Source organism: Anabrus simplex, chromosome 6 (assembly GCF_040414725.1).
Source record: "Anabrus simplex isolate iqAnaSimp1 chromosome 6, ASM4041472v1, whole genome shotgun sequence".
In the NCBI taxonomy this organism is placed as follows: domain Eukaryota; kingdom Metazoa; phylum Arthropoda; class Insecta; order Orthoptera; family Tettigoniidae; genus Anabrus; species Anabrus simplex.
In genome coordinates, this window is record NC_090270.1 from 129,135,491 (window position 1) to 129,149,982 (window position 14,492).

The 14,492-nt window shown below is 40.4% G+C and overlaps 1 protein-coding gene across 4 annotated transcripts in view; it reads right to left on the reverse strand.

Moving 5' to 3' along the window:
• The window catches only part of Pde9 (phosphodiesterase 9), a 1,237,973-nt gene that overhangs the window by 32,241 nt on the left and 1,191,240 nt on the right, over nucleotides 1-14,492 (reverse strand). For all 4 annotated transcript variants that reach the window (XM_068228340.1, XM_068228339.1, XM_067149920.2 and 1 more), the window contains 2 exons: nucleotides 10,453-10,567; nucleotides 2,443-2,680 (listed from right to left, as the gene is read on the reverse strand). In XM_068228340.1, coding sequence (XP_068084441.1) covers nucleotides 2,443-2,680; nucleotides 10,453-10,567 — 353 coding nt within the window. The remainder of the gene's footprint in view (nucleotides 1-2,442; nucleotides 2,681-10,452; nucleotides 10,568-14,492) is intronic.

The following is a 14,492-nucleotide window of genomic DNA, read 5'->3' on the forward strand; positions in this document are numbered from 1 at the left end:
CTGGAGCGTGCTTCTGTATGGTTGCGAAAGCTGGACATTAGGAATGTAAGAAAAGAAAATACTAGAGGCAACTGAAATATGGATCTGGAGAAGAATGCAGAGAATAAGCTGGACTGAAATGAAGAGCAATACCGAAGTCCTTAGAGAGATAAGAGAAGAACGGAATCTGATAACTGAAATTGAAAAACGCAAAATAAAATTTATTGGTCACATTCTGCGGCATGAGGAGTTCCTTTGTAATATCATTTAAGGAAAAATTGCTGGGAAAAGAGGACAAGGACGAACCAGAGTGCCTTACTGCAAGAACCTGCTTCTGAGGAAGGAGTGCAAGACCTACGCTGAGTTGAAGAGACTGGCTCAAGATAGGCAACTGTGGCTGCAGCGACAAGGCTTAGCCTTTAGAATATGATGATGATGACAAATTCACCCCCTTTTTCAGTTCCTCTTAAGTGGATTTTCCGAATATGGATTACATATGTTTCGTTACATTTACAGGAGATTCTAAATACCAATTTTCATGTCTGTAAGAATTTACGTTTCTGAGGTATACTATAGATATATTCTTTTTAAAAATTCACTCCCTTTGTCACTCCTGTTCACGCCCATTAATTGGATTTTCCCAAAACAAAGAAACACACGTTTCTTTAAGTTTAAAGGAGATTTCAAATACCAATTTTTACGTCTGTTAAATTTTAAGTTTTGAGATATAGATATGCTCATTTAAACAATTCACCCCTCTTTTCACCCGCTTAGCGACGGTATATCCAAAAATCTCCCTTAGCGACCATCTACACTCTATTATAAATGTGTCCCCAAAATTTCATTTCTTTATGTCCAGTAGTTTTGGCTTGGCGATGATGAATCTGTCAGTCAGTCAGGTCAGGATTATATATATATAATTAATCGAATAGCAATTTTAAATATTCCTTTTTCCTCTCCACCAACACCTGTTTCATTCGTTCTGATCTCTGTTTCCGGAGCTCTTCTGTGTTATATCGATGCTTTCTTGTTCAAGGCTGGACGCTCCTCTTATATATATATATATATATATATATATATATATATATATATATATATATATTTTATGCATGCAAACATTTGAATCGTTTGTTTCAGAAACGACACTTCTCCAACGTACCAAATTGATCAGAAAACAGGAAAAACTGTCTGTAGTGTGTAATGTCATTTCTATCCTTCCGATATTTATTATGCTTATTCTACTGTTGAAATGACTATGACAGATAGGTTGTTTGTATGAATTAGTACAATACGTTCCTTTACAGACTTTGTTGAAAATGGTGGAGACGTGCTGTTTCTGCAACAAACACCATTAATGAGAATATAAGGAAGTGTAACATTGATTTTAACGTCATTTCAATTTAGAAAGGACTTTATTAAATAAAGTACAAATTTTGTACTGGGGAAATACAGTGTTTAAGCCCATTATTTAATAGTTATTTGTAAGACTTACTTATTTGCACATATTATGATTAGACCACATTGTATAGAAAAATAAACAGAAGAATACTCCTTTTATGTCCCTTTCCAAAGTTCAAAATATATACAAAACCAAACAACACAATATAATACAAGTAACATGTAAGTCTCTTATCTTTGAACAATGCTTCTCACTTCTATTGCGCTGATATTGTCCATGCAAACAGTTCGTTATAAAACTCATGGTGTTCTTCTGGTATGTAAGAGTCCAACTTCTTTATGTCTGCTAATTTCTTTTCATTTAATGGAACACAGCCTTGTGGATAAGCAAGTCTAGTCGGTAACACAGGGAGACGGGTTGCAGAAATAAGCAACTTGAAAGTATGAACGCACAGTCCATCAATGCAGTATTTTCCTAAGACATGTTTTGCCTCATACTGAAACTCCATAAATTGATTTATATGAAACGCGACTTTTGCATCTCTTTTCACACCTCTTCCTAGCGACTCAAGTGAAGTAAAAACATCACCTCTCCAGGATAAGTGTTCTTTCTGCACAAAACGGAAACTTTCATTCGCTACTGACAGGCAGAGATATATGGTACAAGTGTTTTTTCTGCATAAAATAGTAGCCCTTCGTGCATTAATCATGGCAGTATTAATAACTCATATAGTGTCAAAAAGTGGAGAAGTACTGTTTCTGCAACAAACGATTAATTTGTAGTTGCTGAGCTATAAAACTTTGAATGTTACTAAATTTAAGCTAGCGAAAGGTGTACCTTCCCGGTAAGGCCATTTCCTAATCTGATATTTTCTACATCTCCTAACTTCAAGCGACTGATTGTGTAACATCATCTCCTGAGCTGAAGAAGTGATCTACCAGATACTTATTCCTTTGGCACTACACTTTGTGCAGTGCGCTTCAGTACCATCACAGATGAACAACCTTCAGTTCAATCGATTAGTAAAATATGAGAAGAAACCATGTACTTCAATGCGTACTTACCATCTGCGCTACACAGAAGCAGTGCCGGAAATTGTGGAATGGCACCTCGTTGTAGTTCTTGTAGACTTCATAGAGGAAGGCGCGAAGAACTGTCATCTCGATCCCGAACTTGGAGGGCAAATCCAGGTCAATAAACATCTGTTGTAGCAGGAGTAATATTTCCTCATCCTCCCACTGACAGCTGTCAAATGTGGGCTGCCGTAGTCTCAATCGTACCTCTTCGGAGACAGCAGCATCACTGTGGAAGACCACAAACACACCATCTCATCGCTGACCGGAAGAAACAAAAAAGAAATTACAGTGAAGATGTGGTAAATAGCTAGTGTTTATACAATTAATATTTACGAGCTTAATTTCAGAAACATAATGTTGAGTATTCTCGGAAATTATGAACAAATAAACCCCTAGTACCTGCAGCTCATAAAGAATTTTCGTCTGTCGAATTGAGTATTACCCAGCCAAATGTCCTACAGATATTGGAATATCACGTCGCAAGTGTGATGACAAATGCTGGATAACTTGTTCTTCCCATCCTTTTGCCCAATTTCTTACGCTCGGCACGTTTTGTGGATTTGGTTTAGTTTTACGGCCGGATGCACTTCCTGAGGCAAACCCTATATAGAGGGATGTGTGTTTCTGTGGTGGTTAGTTCCTGAGGCAGGAGACGTGATTAAAATTCCGGACGCGGCCAGGAAGGCAACTCCGCTGAACATTCAGCCACGGAATTGGACACGAAAAATTCTGGCTCATTATAATTCAGCACTGATTGATTTTATGCACGAGGAAGAGTCTTGATACACATTTTTTTACAATAATGCACAGGAACATTAAGTAATATAAACCAAATCTAACCTAATGGCACTACAGCCCCGAAGCCAGACGACCGCTGCTCAGCCCGAAGACCTGCAGATTACGATATTAAGTAATAATAATAATAATAATAATAATAATAATAATAATAATAATAATAATAATAATAATGATCCGCCTCTGCGGTGTAGTGGTTAGTGTGTTTAGCTGCCACCCCCGGAGGCCCGGGCTCTGCCACGAAATTTGAGAAGTGGTACGAGGTCTGGAACGGGGTCCAATCAGCCTCGGGAGGTCAACTGAGTAGAGGGGGGTTCGATTCCCACCTCAGCCATCCCTGAAGTGATTTTCCGTGGTTTCCCACTTCTCCTCCAGGGAAATACCGGGATGGTACCTAACTTAAGGCTACGACCGCTTCCTTCCCTCTTCCTTGTCTATCCCTTCCGATCTTGCCATCTCCCTACAAGACCCCTGTTCAGCACACAGGTGAGGCACCCTGGGCGAAGTACTGATTCTCCTCCATAATTGTATCCCCCGACCCAAAGTCTTACGCTCCAGGACACTGCCCTTGAGGCAGTAGAGGTGGGATCCCTCGTTGAGTCCGAGGGGAAAAACCAACTCTGGATGGTAAATAGATTACGAAAGAAAGAAAAAAATAATAACAATAACAATAGTATGGCCTCAGCTAGTGTGTGTAGACATTTTAATTTTACGCCATCTAGCCGTCTGCTCGTCAATTTCGACGTTCCGTTTTACTCTAGGCCTACTAGATGGCAGAGTAAATCGAATCCCTCTTGCGAGTTATGACTGAGTTTTAATTAATTTTGTCCGGTAAACACCAAATGTGTTACCAGAAATCATTTACATGCCGACATCGAACGATATGAAGTGTCGAATGGACTTTTTTCCGACCTTCAAAGGTCAGACTACCTCTGCCGGTTTGAACACGCTATCTTGGGATCCGGAGGGCGACTCTCTACCACTGATCCACAGAGGAAGCTATTAAGATTGTGCATTATTGTAAAAGTTGATATTAAAGCTCTTCCCCGCACATTCTACTATTCTGCTACTAGCCAACATACGGCAGGCATTGGTGGCGCATGTAACTAATTACGGGCGAGTAAAATTTCATCGTTTGCAAGTGATATCGTGCACAATAGAAGGATGAATAATGAACACAGTGGTATCTTTGTGAACAGCAGTCAGTCCCTTTGTGAGCCTCCTTCGTCGACAAAATAATTAAGACATGTTCGCAAGTGTTACGTGTCTCTATCTGCAAGCCAGTAGCGATAATACGCAGTACCTTCAAGTATGTGTATATACGAGTATATTGATTCATACGTCAAGCTCAGAAGCGCTCATTATAACTTACCTACATAGGGGTGCAGGCTAACACCTCGAAGTACCATCTGGCAGTATTGTTGATCGAAAATTTATTAAATGAGCTGATACTGATATAATGGATTATAAACGGGAAGACACAAACAGAGAACAATTGCAATTTGAACCCGATGAGACCCTAAAAACAGAATTTAAATAACTAACGCTTAAACAATATACAGTATGCTGAGGAACTCCATAAAATAAACGCTTAACAGTACACAGAAGAAATTGTCACCTCCGCCAATGGCGACAGGCAATCCCCAAGATGATTCTCAATTTCTCCGAAACACTATGAGGAAATACTGAGCATAGCTTTTCATATTCTGTAATTAATAAGACGTATGGTACGTTTATTTTGTATCAGCCAGAATTATGGCATATAATGTATGTTAACAAAATGAAATAACAGCAGCATAATTAATCCCAATTGTAGCCTATTTAGGGCCACATTATGAAAAATTACAAAATGTGTAGGGTATGTAGAGATTCATAACCTCAATCCTCAGCTCGCAGAAGAAATTGAAGTGAGAAGACAAATGAGAATGCGCCAAATATTTCAATGTCAAAAGTAAATTCTGTAAGAGACGGAGAGAACCCTAAAAAAATACCAGCATGCATTTGTATTAAATAAGATGTATATATAATGGAATAATTTGAAGCGAATGTATTGCAAGAAGCATGAGAAAACCTATATCAGTTATTAGAATGCGAGTGTCTGAAATATGAAAATACAGAGGAAATAAATAAATAGTTTTCTTCATATCTGAAACAATAACCGTAAAATATCTCCCTTTTTTAATTCACAATTTCCTTTACGTCGCACCGACACGGAAAGTTCTTAAGGGGTAGGAATGGCTAGGAATGAGAAGAAAAGGACCGTGGCCTTAATTAAGGTAAAGCCCCAGCATTTGCCTGGTGTGAAAATGGGAAAACACGGGAAACCATCTTGGCTGCTGGCAGTGAAATTCGAACCCACTATCTCCCCAAACTATCCCAGACTGACGACAAGTACAATTTCGAAAGTGCATTATCAACCTACTCCGTTTGATATGATGGCCATCCAAAGTCGTTCCAGAAGTTTCAAAACAATTATTGACTACTGGTGATTCTCTAAAAGAATATCGAAACGGCTATACTGAAGAAGCGATGACACAACTTATGTACCACCTCAGTGCTTAGTCATTTTATTTATTTACTAGCTGATGTACCCGCGCTTCGCTACGGAATTCTAAATTTTATACAGAATTCTAGGTTAGGTAGTGTACACGTTGTGAGCAAGATTGTATTAAGTTGCATAGGTCTTAAAGTTGCCCTAGAAGCGCGACGGGCAAGTCACCAACGTCTTTTCTCACATGAAGACTGGGTTAGGGAATTTTTATTGTAATGGTAGGCCAGCTTCCCTACCGTCAGTCACAATCAGGTTGGGGAGTTTTCATTATAATGGCAGACACTCACTCTCCGCCTGTCTGTATAGATTCTCAGAAAGACTCTCTTAGTGGTTTTCCCAACTGAAATGAACATGGCTCATTACATTGACGTCAGTAGGAATGGCGCGATTAAAAGCAATGCCTTCATATGAAATACTCGATCAAATGAAAAACGACACATTTTCTCACTTTTAACGAACAGTACTATGCTGCCGAACTAACAGTCCAAAGCTACAGAGCTGGAATGGCCAAGACGCAGACATCCGTACTCCGTGAACAATCTTCGTCCTTTTTTCGGCGGGGGGGGGGGGGGGTTCAAATAGTAGATAGTCTCAGGGCAAAAACTATGCCCGTTTACTTATCTGTTTCCTGGGAGTACCCGATGAGCCGGAAAATCTCAATTCACTACACTGGCGGAGGAAAGAACTGTCTGACGTGGAGGCAATTTTTCCTCCAAGCCAGAGAAGAAACCACATCTTCGCAGCTAATTTGGAAGAAAAATAATGTAGATTTAATGAAAGTGAAGAGGAAGAAGCGGCTCTTTTCAGGGTTGAATTTTGGGTTATTTAGTGAATTGTGGTACTATAATTTGGAATAGGGCTACATTGTAATTCCAGACCAGTTCATACTACTACTCCTACTACTACTTTTTTTTTGCTATGGGCTTTACGTCGCACCGACACAGATAGGTCTTATGGCGACGATGGGATAGGAAAGGCCTAGGAGTTGGAAGGAAGCGGCCGTGGCCTTAATTAAGGTACAGCCCCAGCATTTGCCTGGTGTGAAAATGGGAAACCACGGAAAACCATCTTCAGGGCTGCCGATAGTGGGATTCGAACCTACTATCTCCCGGATGCACCTACTACTACTAACTGAGCCTCTGACTTATTCAAAACAGCGCGTCAGAGTAGGTATCGAATAGCTGGCATACTATGATGAACCAGTGTGTTACGTACCAGCAGTATCAGAAAATGTATGAACCAGAGGATTGGCACGCTAAAGAAGAAAGTTATCTAACTCCTCAGCTATTTCCCGCCAATATTCAGTTAGGCTGCTATACTCGGTATGCAGCAGTAATCCCATCTATCGGAGTTGAGCGGCAGCATAAGAGACAAAGAACATAACAACAAACAACGCTCAGTGTAATGTTATTGTTGATCTATGTTACGCGCTTTCGATATTGTAGGCCTTCACATTATTAATTGTCTTCCGGTTCTGAAATACCACTCTTATCATAGTCGGTACGGTAAAACTGAATAAAACATAAAAGATCGGAAATTATATCCTCTGTAACTTTTGTTATGTAGTACTTTTCCATAGGACCAAGAACATAGGTATTTAAAAACTAAATTTTAGGTGCCTTCCCCTAAACTACCATTTCACCCAGGGTGAATAACATTGTCTATAGCTTAAACTGTAGTTTCTTATTCCCCGACTCTATATACCGATTCTCATTAAATTCTGTTTACCCATTTTGTCGGGACTCGGCGTTGGTATGAACTTAGCAACAAAAATCCAAATTCATGAATATCTGTGTTATCATAGCCGGTACGGTAAAAATGCATAAGACGTAAATGATCAGAAATTTAATTCTATATAACTTTGGTTATGTAGTATTTATGAATATGACCACTAATAATATAAATATTTGAGAATTGAATTTTAGGCCTTCCCCTAAACTACCATTTCACTGTCGTGAACGGCGGCTCACGACGCGCCTTCCGCGTATTAACGAGAAAGCGAACGGGTTCGAACGGGATTCGAATCCGCGAACTCCAGGGTAGAAAGCCTGTGATTTAAAAGTAGCAGGCATATGAACGTATGTATATATGAAGAGAAATTATAGGAGAGTTTGTGTATACTCATAACTCATAATTCATAAATGGTTGTAATAATAATAATAATAATAATAATAATAATAATAATAATAATAATAAGAGAAATAACAGAATATTTCAAAGAAGGATTTAGAATAGTCGATGTTGCTTTGGGAGCTCGTAAGCCAAGAGCTTTGTGTCTTAATATTGTGAAACATTGTGTAAGTTAAAATACGCACTTCTTTTGGGTTGGAAATATACAGAGTCACGTGTAAGAGTCGTAGAAACAGTTTCCAAAGTGTTCTGGAACAATGTGTGTAATGAAACGTGACTGGGTGGTTCCCTGTGAAAGAACCAATCAGAGAACAGTGCAGTCATGATGTGAACTAGTGACTTGTGGTGGTGGTATATGAATCAGTGGGATTATTCGAGAAAGAATAGAAGAAACTATAAGACTTGGTAACTTGTAAACAACAGGGCTTTTTGACTGTGATCCCTCAAAGGAGGCTTTTTGACTGTGATCTCTCGAAGAAGACTTTTGGACTAGCAGACCTCAAAGGAGGCTTTTCGACGGTAGGCAGTATCGCGCAGGAGAGTGAATAGTTAATTAGGGAGAACTGTTGGAGTGCTGGTAGACTTAGCATTCAGTCGCAGTACGCAGTAAAGTGATAGTAAGATAGAGGGGTATCAGGCTCTTGAACTGAGTGTGATTTGTTGCTGAATAATCACAAAGATTCTCCACACCGATTGTCAAAGTAGGTGTTGGAATATCAGCTTATAGATTAGCAACTCAATTGTAATTGGGAGAATTCACGTCACCGTAAGGAGTAACGAGTTCCAGGGATACCTAAGCAGAAGAAAAGAAGACAAGAAGAGTGAAGACGTCAGCTGTACAAGAATCAGCTATACTACGTAGTTAAGTATTCAACAGTAAATATATGTATTATAAGTATTCTTGTGTGTACTAGGAACAAGACTTAAAGAATTTCACAGAGACCTGAAGTCAAGAAGGGTAATTGGTGTCAGAGATTTTGTATTGTATGTATTATTGTATATATCACTGTGTGAATATTCTGGGTTTTTAGAATATAATTATTAATCAACTTGCCAATCTGACTATACGCTCCCAGAACTCCGAACCCAAGTCCTCAGCCTGTTGTACATCCCTTAGGGTCACGACATCACTCAGCGTGAATAAAATAATTTATAGCCTAGATTGTAGCGTTTCACCCCCGACTCTACATACCGATTTTTATTAAATTCTCTTCAGCCGCTTTCTCGTGATGCGTGTACATACATACATACATACATACAGACAGACAGACAGAAATTACGGAAAAGTAAAAAGTGCATTTTCTTGTTACTGTGGACATGATCGATACAGAAATACCATTCTTTTCAACTTCTGAGCAATGTACAGACAAAACTCTTATTTTATATATATAGATATATTTATTTATTTGCCTTGTTTTGCTTGACATAGTTAAGGCCATAAATCCTTCTCTTACACTAAACCAAGATTAACAATTACATGAAACTGATACAATTAAAGTAACTAGGAAATAATTTTAAGAACTGGCACATAATTTAAAAGTAACAGTACTACGAATTAATAATAATAATAATAATAATAATAATAATAATAATAGACTAATAATGAGTCATCATTTTTCCGAAACTTCTTGAATGACTTTGGATGTCCATCTTAATTTTTTTGGTATTTGTTTTACGTCGCACCGATACAGATAGGTCTTATGGCGACGATGGGATAGGAAAGGCATAGGAATGGGAAGGAAGCGGCCGTGGCCTTAATTAAGGTACAGCCCCAGCATTTGCCTGGTGTGAAAATAGGAAACCACGGAAACACATTTTCAGGACTGCCGACAGTGGGATTCGAACCCACTATCTCCCGGATGCAAGCTCACAGCTGCGTGCCCCTAACCGCACGGCCAACTCACTCGGTCATCTTCATAAACAAGAAGTAGGAAAGGCATAGGAATGGGAAGGAAGCGGCCGTGGCCTTAATTAAGGTACAGCCCCAGCATTTGCCTGGTGTGAAAATAGGAAACCACGGAAACACATTTTCAGGACTGCCGACAGTGGGATTCGAACCCACTATCTCCCGGATGCAAGCTCACAGCTGCGTGCCCCTAACCGCACGGCCAACTCACTCGGTCATCTTCATAAACAAGAAGTAGGTCGATAATTCATTTTCCAAATTGTACTTGTACTCATAGTGTGCGGTGAAAGATATTTTATGCTTAATTGTTTGGGATACGAAATAACCAAATTAAGCTTGTAGCTTTTCACGACTGTTGATAGTGTGTTCGTAGCTACGGGCCTCCAGTCTTAGGTGAAATACGAGCTAGAGGGACGTGACATTTTTATGAAACAATATCCATAGCAATTTGAAATGAATGTAGGATTTATTAGGGACTGATTTTATCAAACCAGAAAATTGTGTTGGAAATTAGGCAAGCCTACGGTCTCAACTTTGCTTAGGAGCAGTAGAGATATGTTGCAGAAGTGAGTACCTACATGCTCTTTCTTTTAATTCACAAGCCCAATAAACTTACCATATACTGTAAAACTTCTCTCGTACCCGTTTCTTCATCGAATCGCTCTTCCGGCGATACTGGAGACGCCGACATGCTTCTGTAGACAGTGGAGGCGGCAGCTCCTTGTAGAACCCTAGAAACATACGAAGTCTCAGAGCGTTTGGCAAGTTTCACAAGGGACAGTGATGATATAAAATGCACTGAAATGCATGAAAACTCTGTTAGAATATGATCGTGCATCACAGTTACAGTAGTCTGAGCCATTCCCATGCAAAACGGTGCATTATACTTAAAGGGACATCTGAATAATCATCTATTTAATTTCTAACTTGAGAAACGCAAAGAAATATAATAAGAGCAAAATAACACAGCACTATGCCTGGTGTAAAAATGGGAAACCACGGAAGGCCATCTTTAGCGCCACCGACGGTGGGGTTCAAACCCACTACCTCCCGACACATACGGGCGTAAAGCTAACCACTCTACCCCCATGAAGTGCCGAGGTTACGGATAGTGGAAGTCTTTACCTTCCACCCCTCCAAGGGCCTTGGCCTGCACAGAGATGGAAAAAAAAAAAGAAAAAACACATAAGTCAATGCCGTGAATATGCTATTACATTTTCCATGAACAGTGTCACAAACCCTCTGCTTAAAGTAATTACAATACGTAAAACACATTGAGTTCTATTGATCTGATAATGCTCCTGTTAATCTACAAAGTGCAGATGTGGGATTTCAATGACATGGTTAAAGCAAAGTGGAAGAGAATCTCATGACATCAAAAGCCACATTTTTACACTCAAGCAATAAAATATTAAAAGCCACACTATTACATTTTTATGGTCATGTCAATGTCATCACATGCCTTTTGTTAAGCAGCTTGCAACATAAATGATACAGTACTTCGGTTCAGGCAATCGATTGTACTATCACATAATGAATATGAATTCTAATGATGAAATACCGATCATGTAAATTTACTCGTTGTTTCTCCCACCGTAGTCATACAAAATCACAGATTCTTCTCTTATAAAACTTATACTGTCGAAAGAAGTACACATCAAAAGGATGTCATTATTTTGTACATTTTGGTAGCAATATCTTAAGTATAACATCTTCGTAGGGGAAACTTGCATCTGCATCTGTGTCTGTATGGCCTGACCAGGAATCACCCAGCAATAAGCAATTTTTACTTACATGTCCATCAAGGACTGAAGATAGGAAATGTTTCATATATTCTTTCATTATATGTCCACTTTTGCTTACTTCCACATACATGTTTCGTCGACATATTAATTCAAATTTCTTTGAAACATTTGTGTTGAAAATATCTTGCATCTCTTGAAAACAGATATACAGCTTGTTAGGCCTACCTATTTTCCTACCCCATTTATAAACCACATACGAGTATGGCGGTTTGTAGAGCTATATACAAAGTTCAACGTACAAATTGTGGTTTTCTTTCCTCTGTGAGATGGCGTTGACACTGAACAATTTACTTTTACAATCTGCTTTACGTCCCATCCTCCTTAACTGAATGGTCGCCGTTGAGGCCTTCGGTTCAGAGGGTCGCGGGTTCGATTCCCGACCGGATCGGGGATCTTAATCGCGTCTGATTAATTCTTCTGGCTAGGTGCCTGGATGTTTGTGCTTGTCCCAACACTCTCTTCATATTCATGCAACACAAACCACCAAGACACACGCAATAGTGATTACATTCGTCCACATATGGCTGGCGTCAAGAAGGCATCCGGCCGTAAAGCAAAGCCAAATCCGCATATGCGACACAGTTCACACCTGAGACCCCTCAGGTGAGAGAAAAGTGGTATAAGAGAAATAAGAAGCTTTACGTCGCACCGACAAAGAGAGGCCTTATGATAATGATGGGATAGGAAAGGGCTAGAAGTGCAAAGGAAGTGGCCGTGACTTTAATGTACAGCCACAGCAATATGCCTGGTGTAAACATGGGAAAACCTGGAAAGCCATATTTAGGACCGCCGACGGTGGGGTTCAAACCCACTATCTCCCGCATGCAAGCTCACAGCTGCGCCCCTGAACCGCACGACCAACTTGCTCGGTTTAAGACATTTCATAACAAAATTGGCTTTGATCACTGTTCTAAGCATGTTCTTGTCCACACTCTCCTCTGTTCACTTTCTTCTCAAACTCTTGCCCCTTCCGACGCATAGTGCGACTCGTTCGCTGAATAGCCAGCGAACTGACCTTCGGTTCAGAGGGTCCCGGGTTCGATTCCCGGTGGGGTCGGGGATTTTAACCTTCATTGGTTAATTCCAGTGGGGCAGGGATGGGTGTTTGTCCTGTCCCCAACATCCCTGCAACTCACACGCCACACATAACACTATCCTCCACCACAATAACACGCAGTTACCTATACATGGCAGATGCCGCCCACGCTCTGCATTACAAGGGCTACACTCGGCTAGAAACAGCCACACGAAATTATTCTTCTTCTTCCTCTTCTTCTTCTTCTTGTTTCGTTTCGGTCAACTAAGGACCACGTCATTTCAACTGTTTCCCTTGAGCTTTAATGTTGGTCCAATATTCCTTCATTCGTATACGGTGTTACTCCTTTCGCTCTTTCGTCCATGCCTTTCCAGTTTTCATCTTCGGCTTTGGTTGGAAACTCTGATGTTCTTGGAGTTTTTTCTTAAGTGGGACACGCTCCTGGGTATCTTCAAACGAGATCCCAGTCTCCTGCAGATCTTCCTGTACCTCACTGAACCATGCCCTCTTTGCATTTTTCTCTTGGAGGAAAGTGAAAATGCGGTTGGTTAACCGTGTTGAATTCATTCGGGCCATGTGTACATAAAAACTAATCCTCCTTTTTCGCATCACATCGGTTATTTTATCCACATGCGAGTACAACTCCTGGTTGTGCTAAACTCGCCGTTGTCTTTGACTGGACCTCAAAATCTTTCTTTCCTTAGCCTCCAATTTCTCCATCATGCCTTTTTTGTTCATGGCGAGACATTCCGCTGCATATAGAGCCTCTGGCTGGATGACAGTACAATAATGTTTGATTTTTGCATTCAGAGATATAGATCTTTTGTTATAGACATTTTTAGTCAGATGGTAAGCCATTTCCAATTTATTCATGCGTGAAGAAAAGGCTTCTTTTTCGGAGATGTTAGGTTCTATCCATTCACCAAGATACTGACATTTTTCAACTCGCTTGACATTTCGGTCCTTACTTGTAATAAATATACAAATATGCCTGGTTGAAATGTGATATTCTGCTGCCTTAAGATTGTTGATGAAAGTAATCGAAGCTTTAAAAGTTATCCAGACAATTATTTGTAGACTCAAGTGCCCACATTTAAAGATGCCAATAGTACTTACGCTCTTGATCTATCAAATTGCGACATTACATCATCATCATCATCATCATCATCTGTTTACCCTCCAGGTTCGGCTTTTCCCTCGGACTCAGCGAGGGATCCCACCTCTACCGCCTCAAGGGCAGTGTCCTGGAGCTTCAGACTCTTGGTCGGGGGATACAACTGGGGAGAATGACCAGTATCTCGCCCAGGCGGCCTCACCTGCTATGCTGAACAGGGGCCTTGTGGAGGGATGGGAAGATTGGAAGGGATAGACAAGGAAGAGGGAAGGAAGCGGCCGTGGCCTTAAGTTAGGTACCATCCCGGCATTCGCCTGGAGGAGAAGTGGTTAAACCACGGAAAACCACTTCGAGGATGGCTGAGGTGGGAATCGAACTCACCTCTACTCATTTGACCTCCGGAGGCTGAGTGGACCCCGTTCCAGCCCTCGTACCACTTTTCAAATTTTCGTGGCAGAGCCGGGAATCGAACCCGGACCTCCGGGGGTGGCAGCTAATCACGCTAATCACTACACCACAGAGGCGGACTGCGACATTACATGCTCTTTTAAAGTTTGTAATTTTGACAGCCTGTTTCCACTGAAGTTAACTCCTCGTCGCTTATTAGTCACATCAATTAAAATTGATTTATTTCTAACGCACTTATAGCGCTTCATAAGTTTGCTATAGGTGTTGAAGTTACTACTGTAGGTGTTAATAGT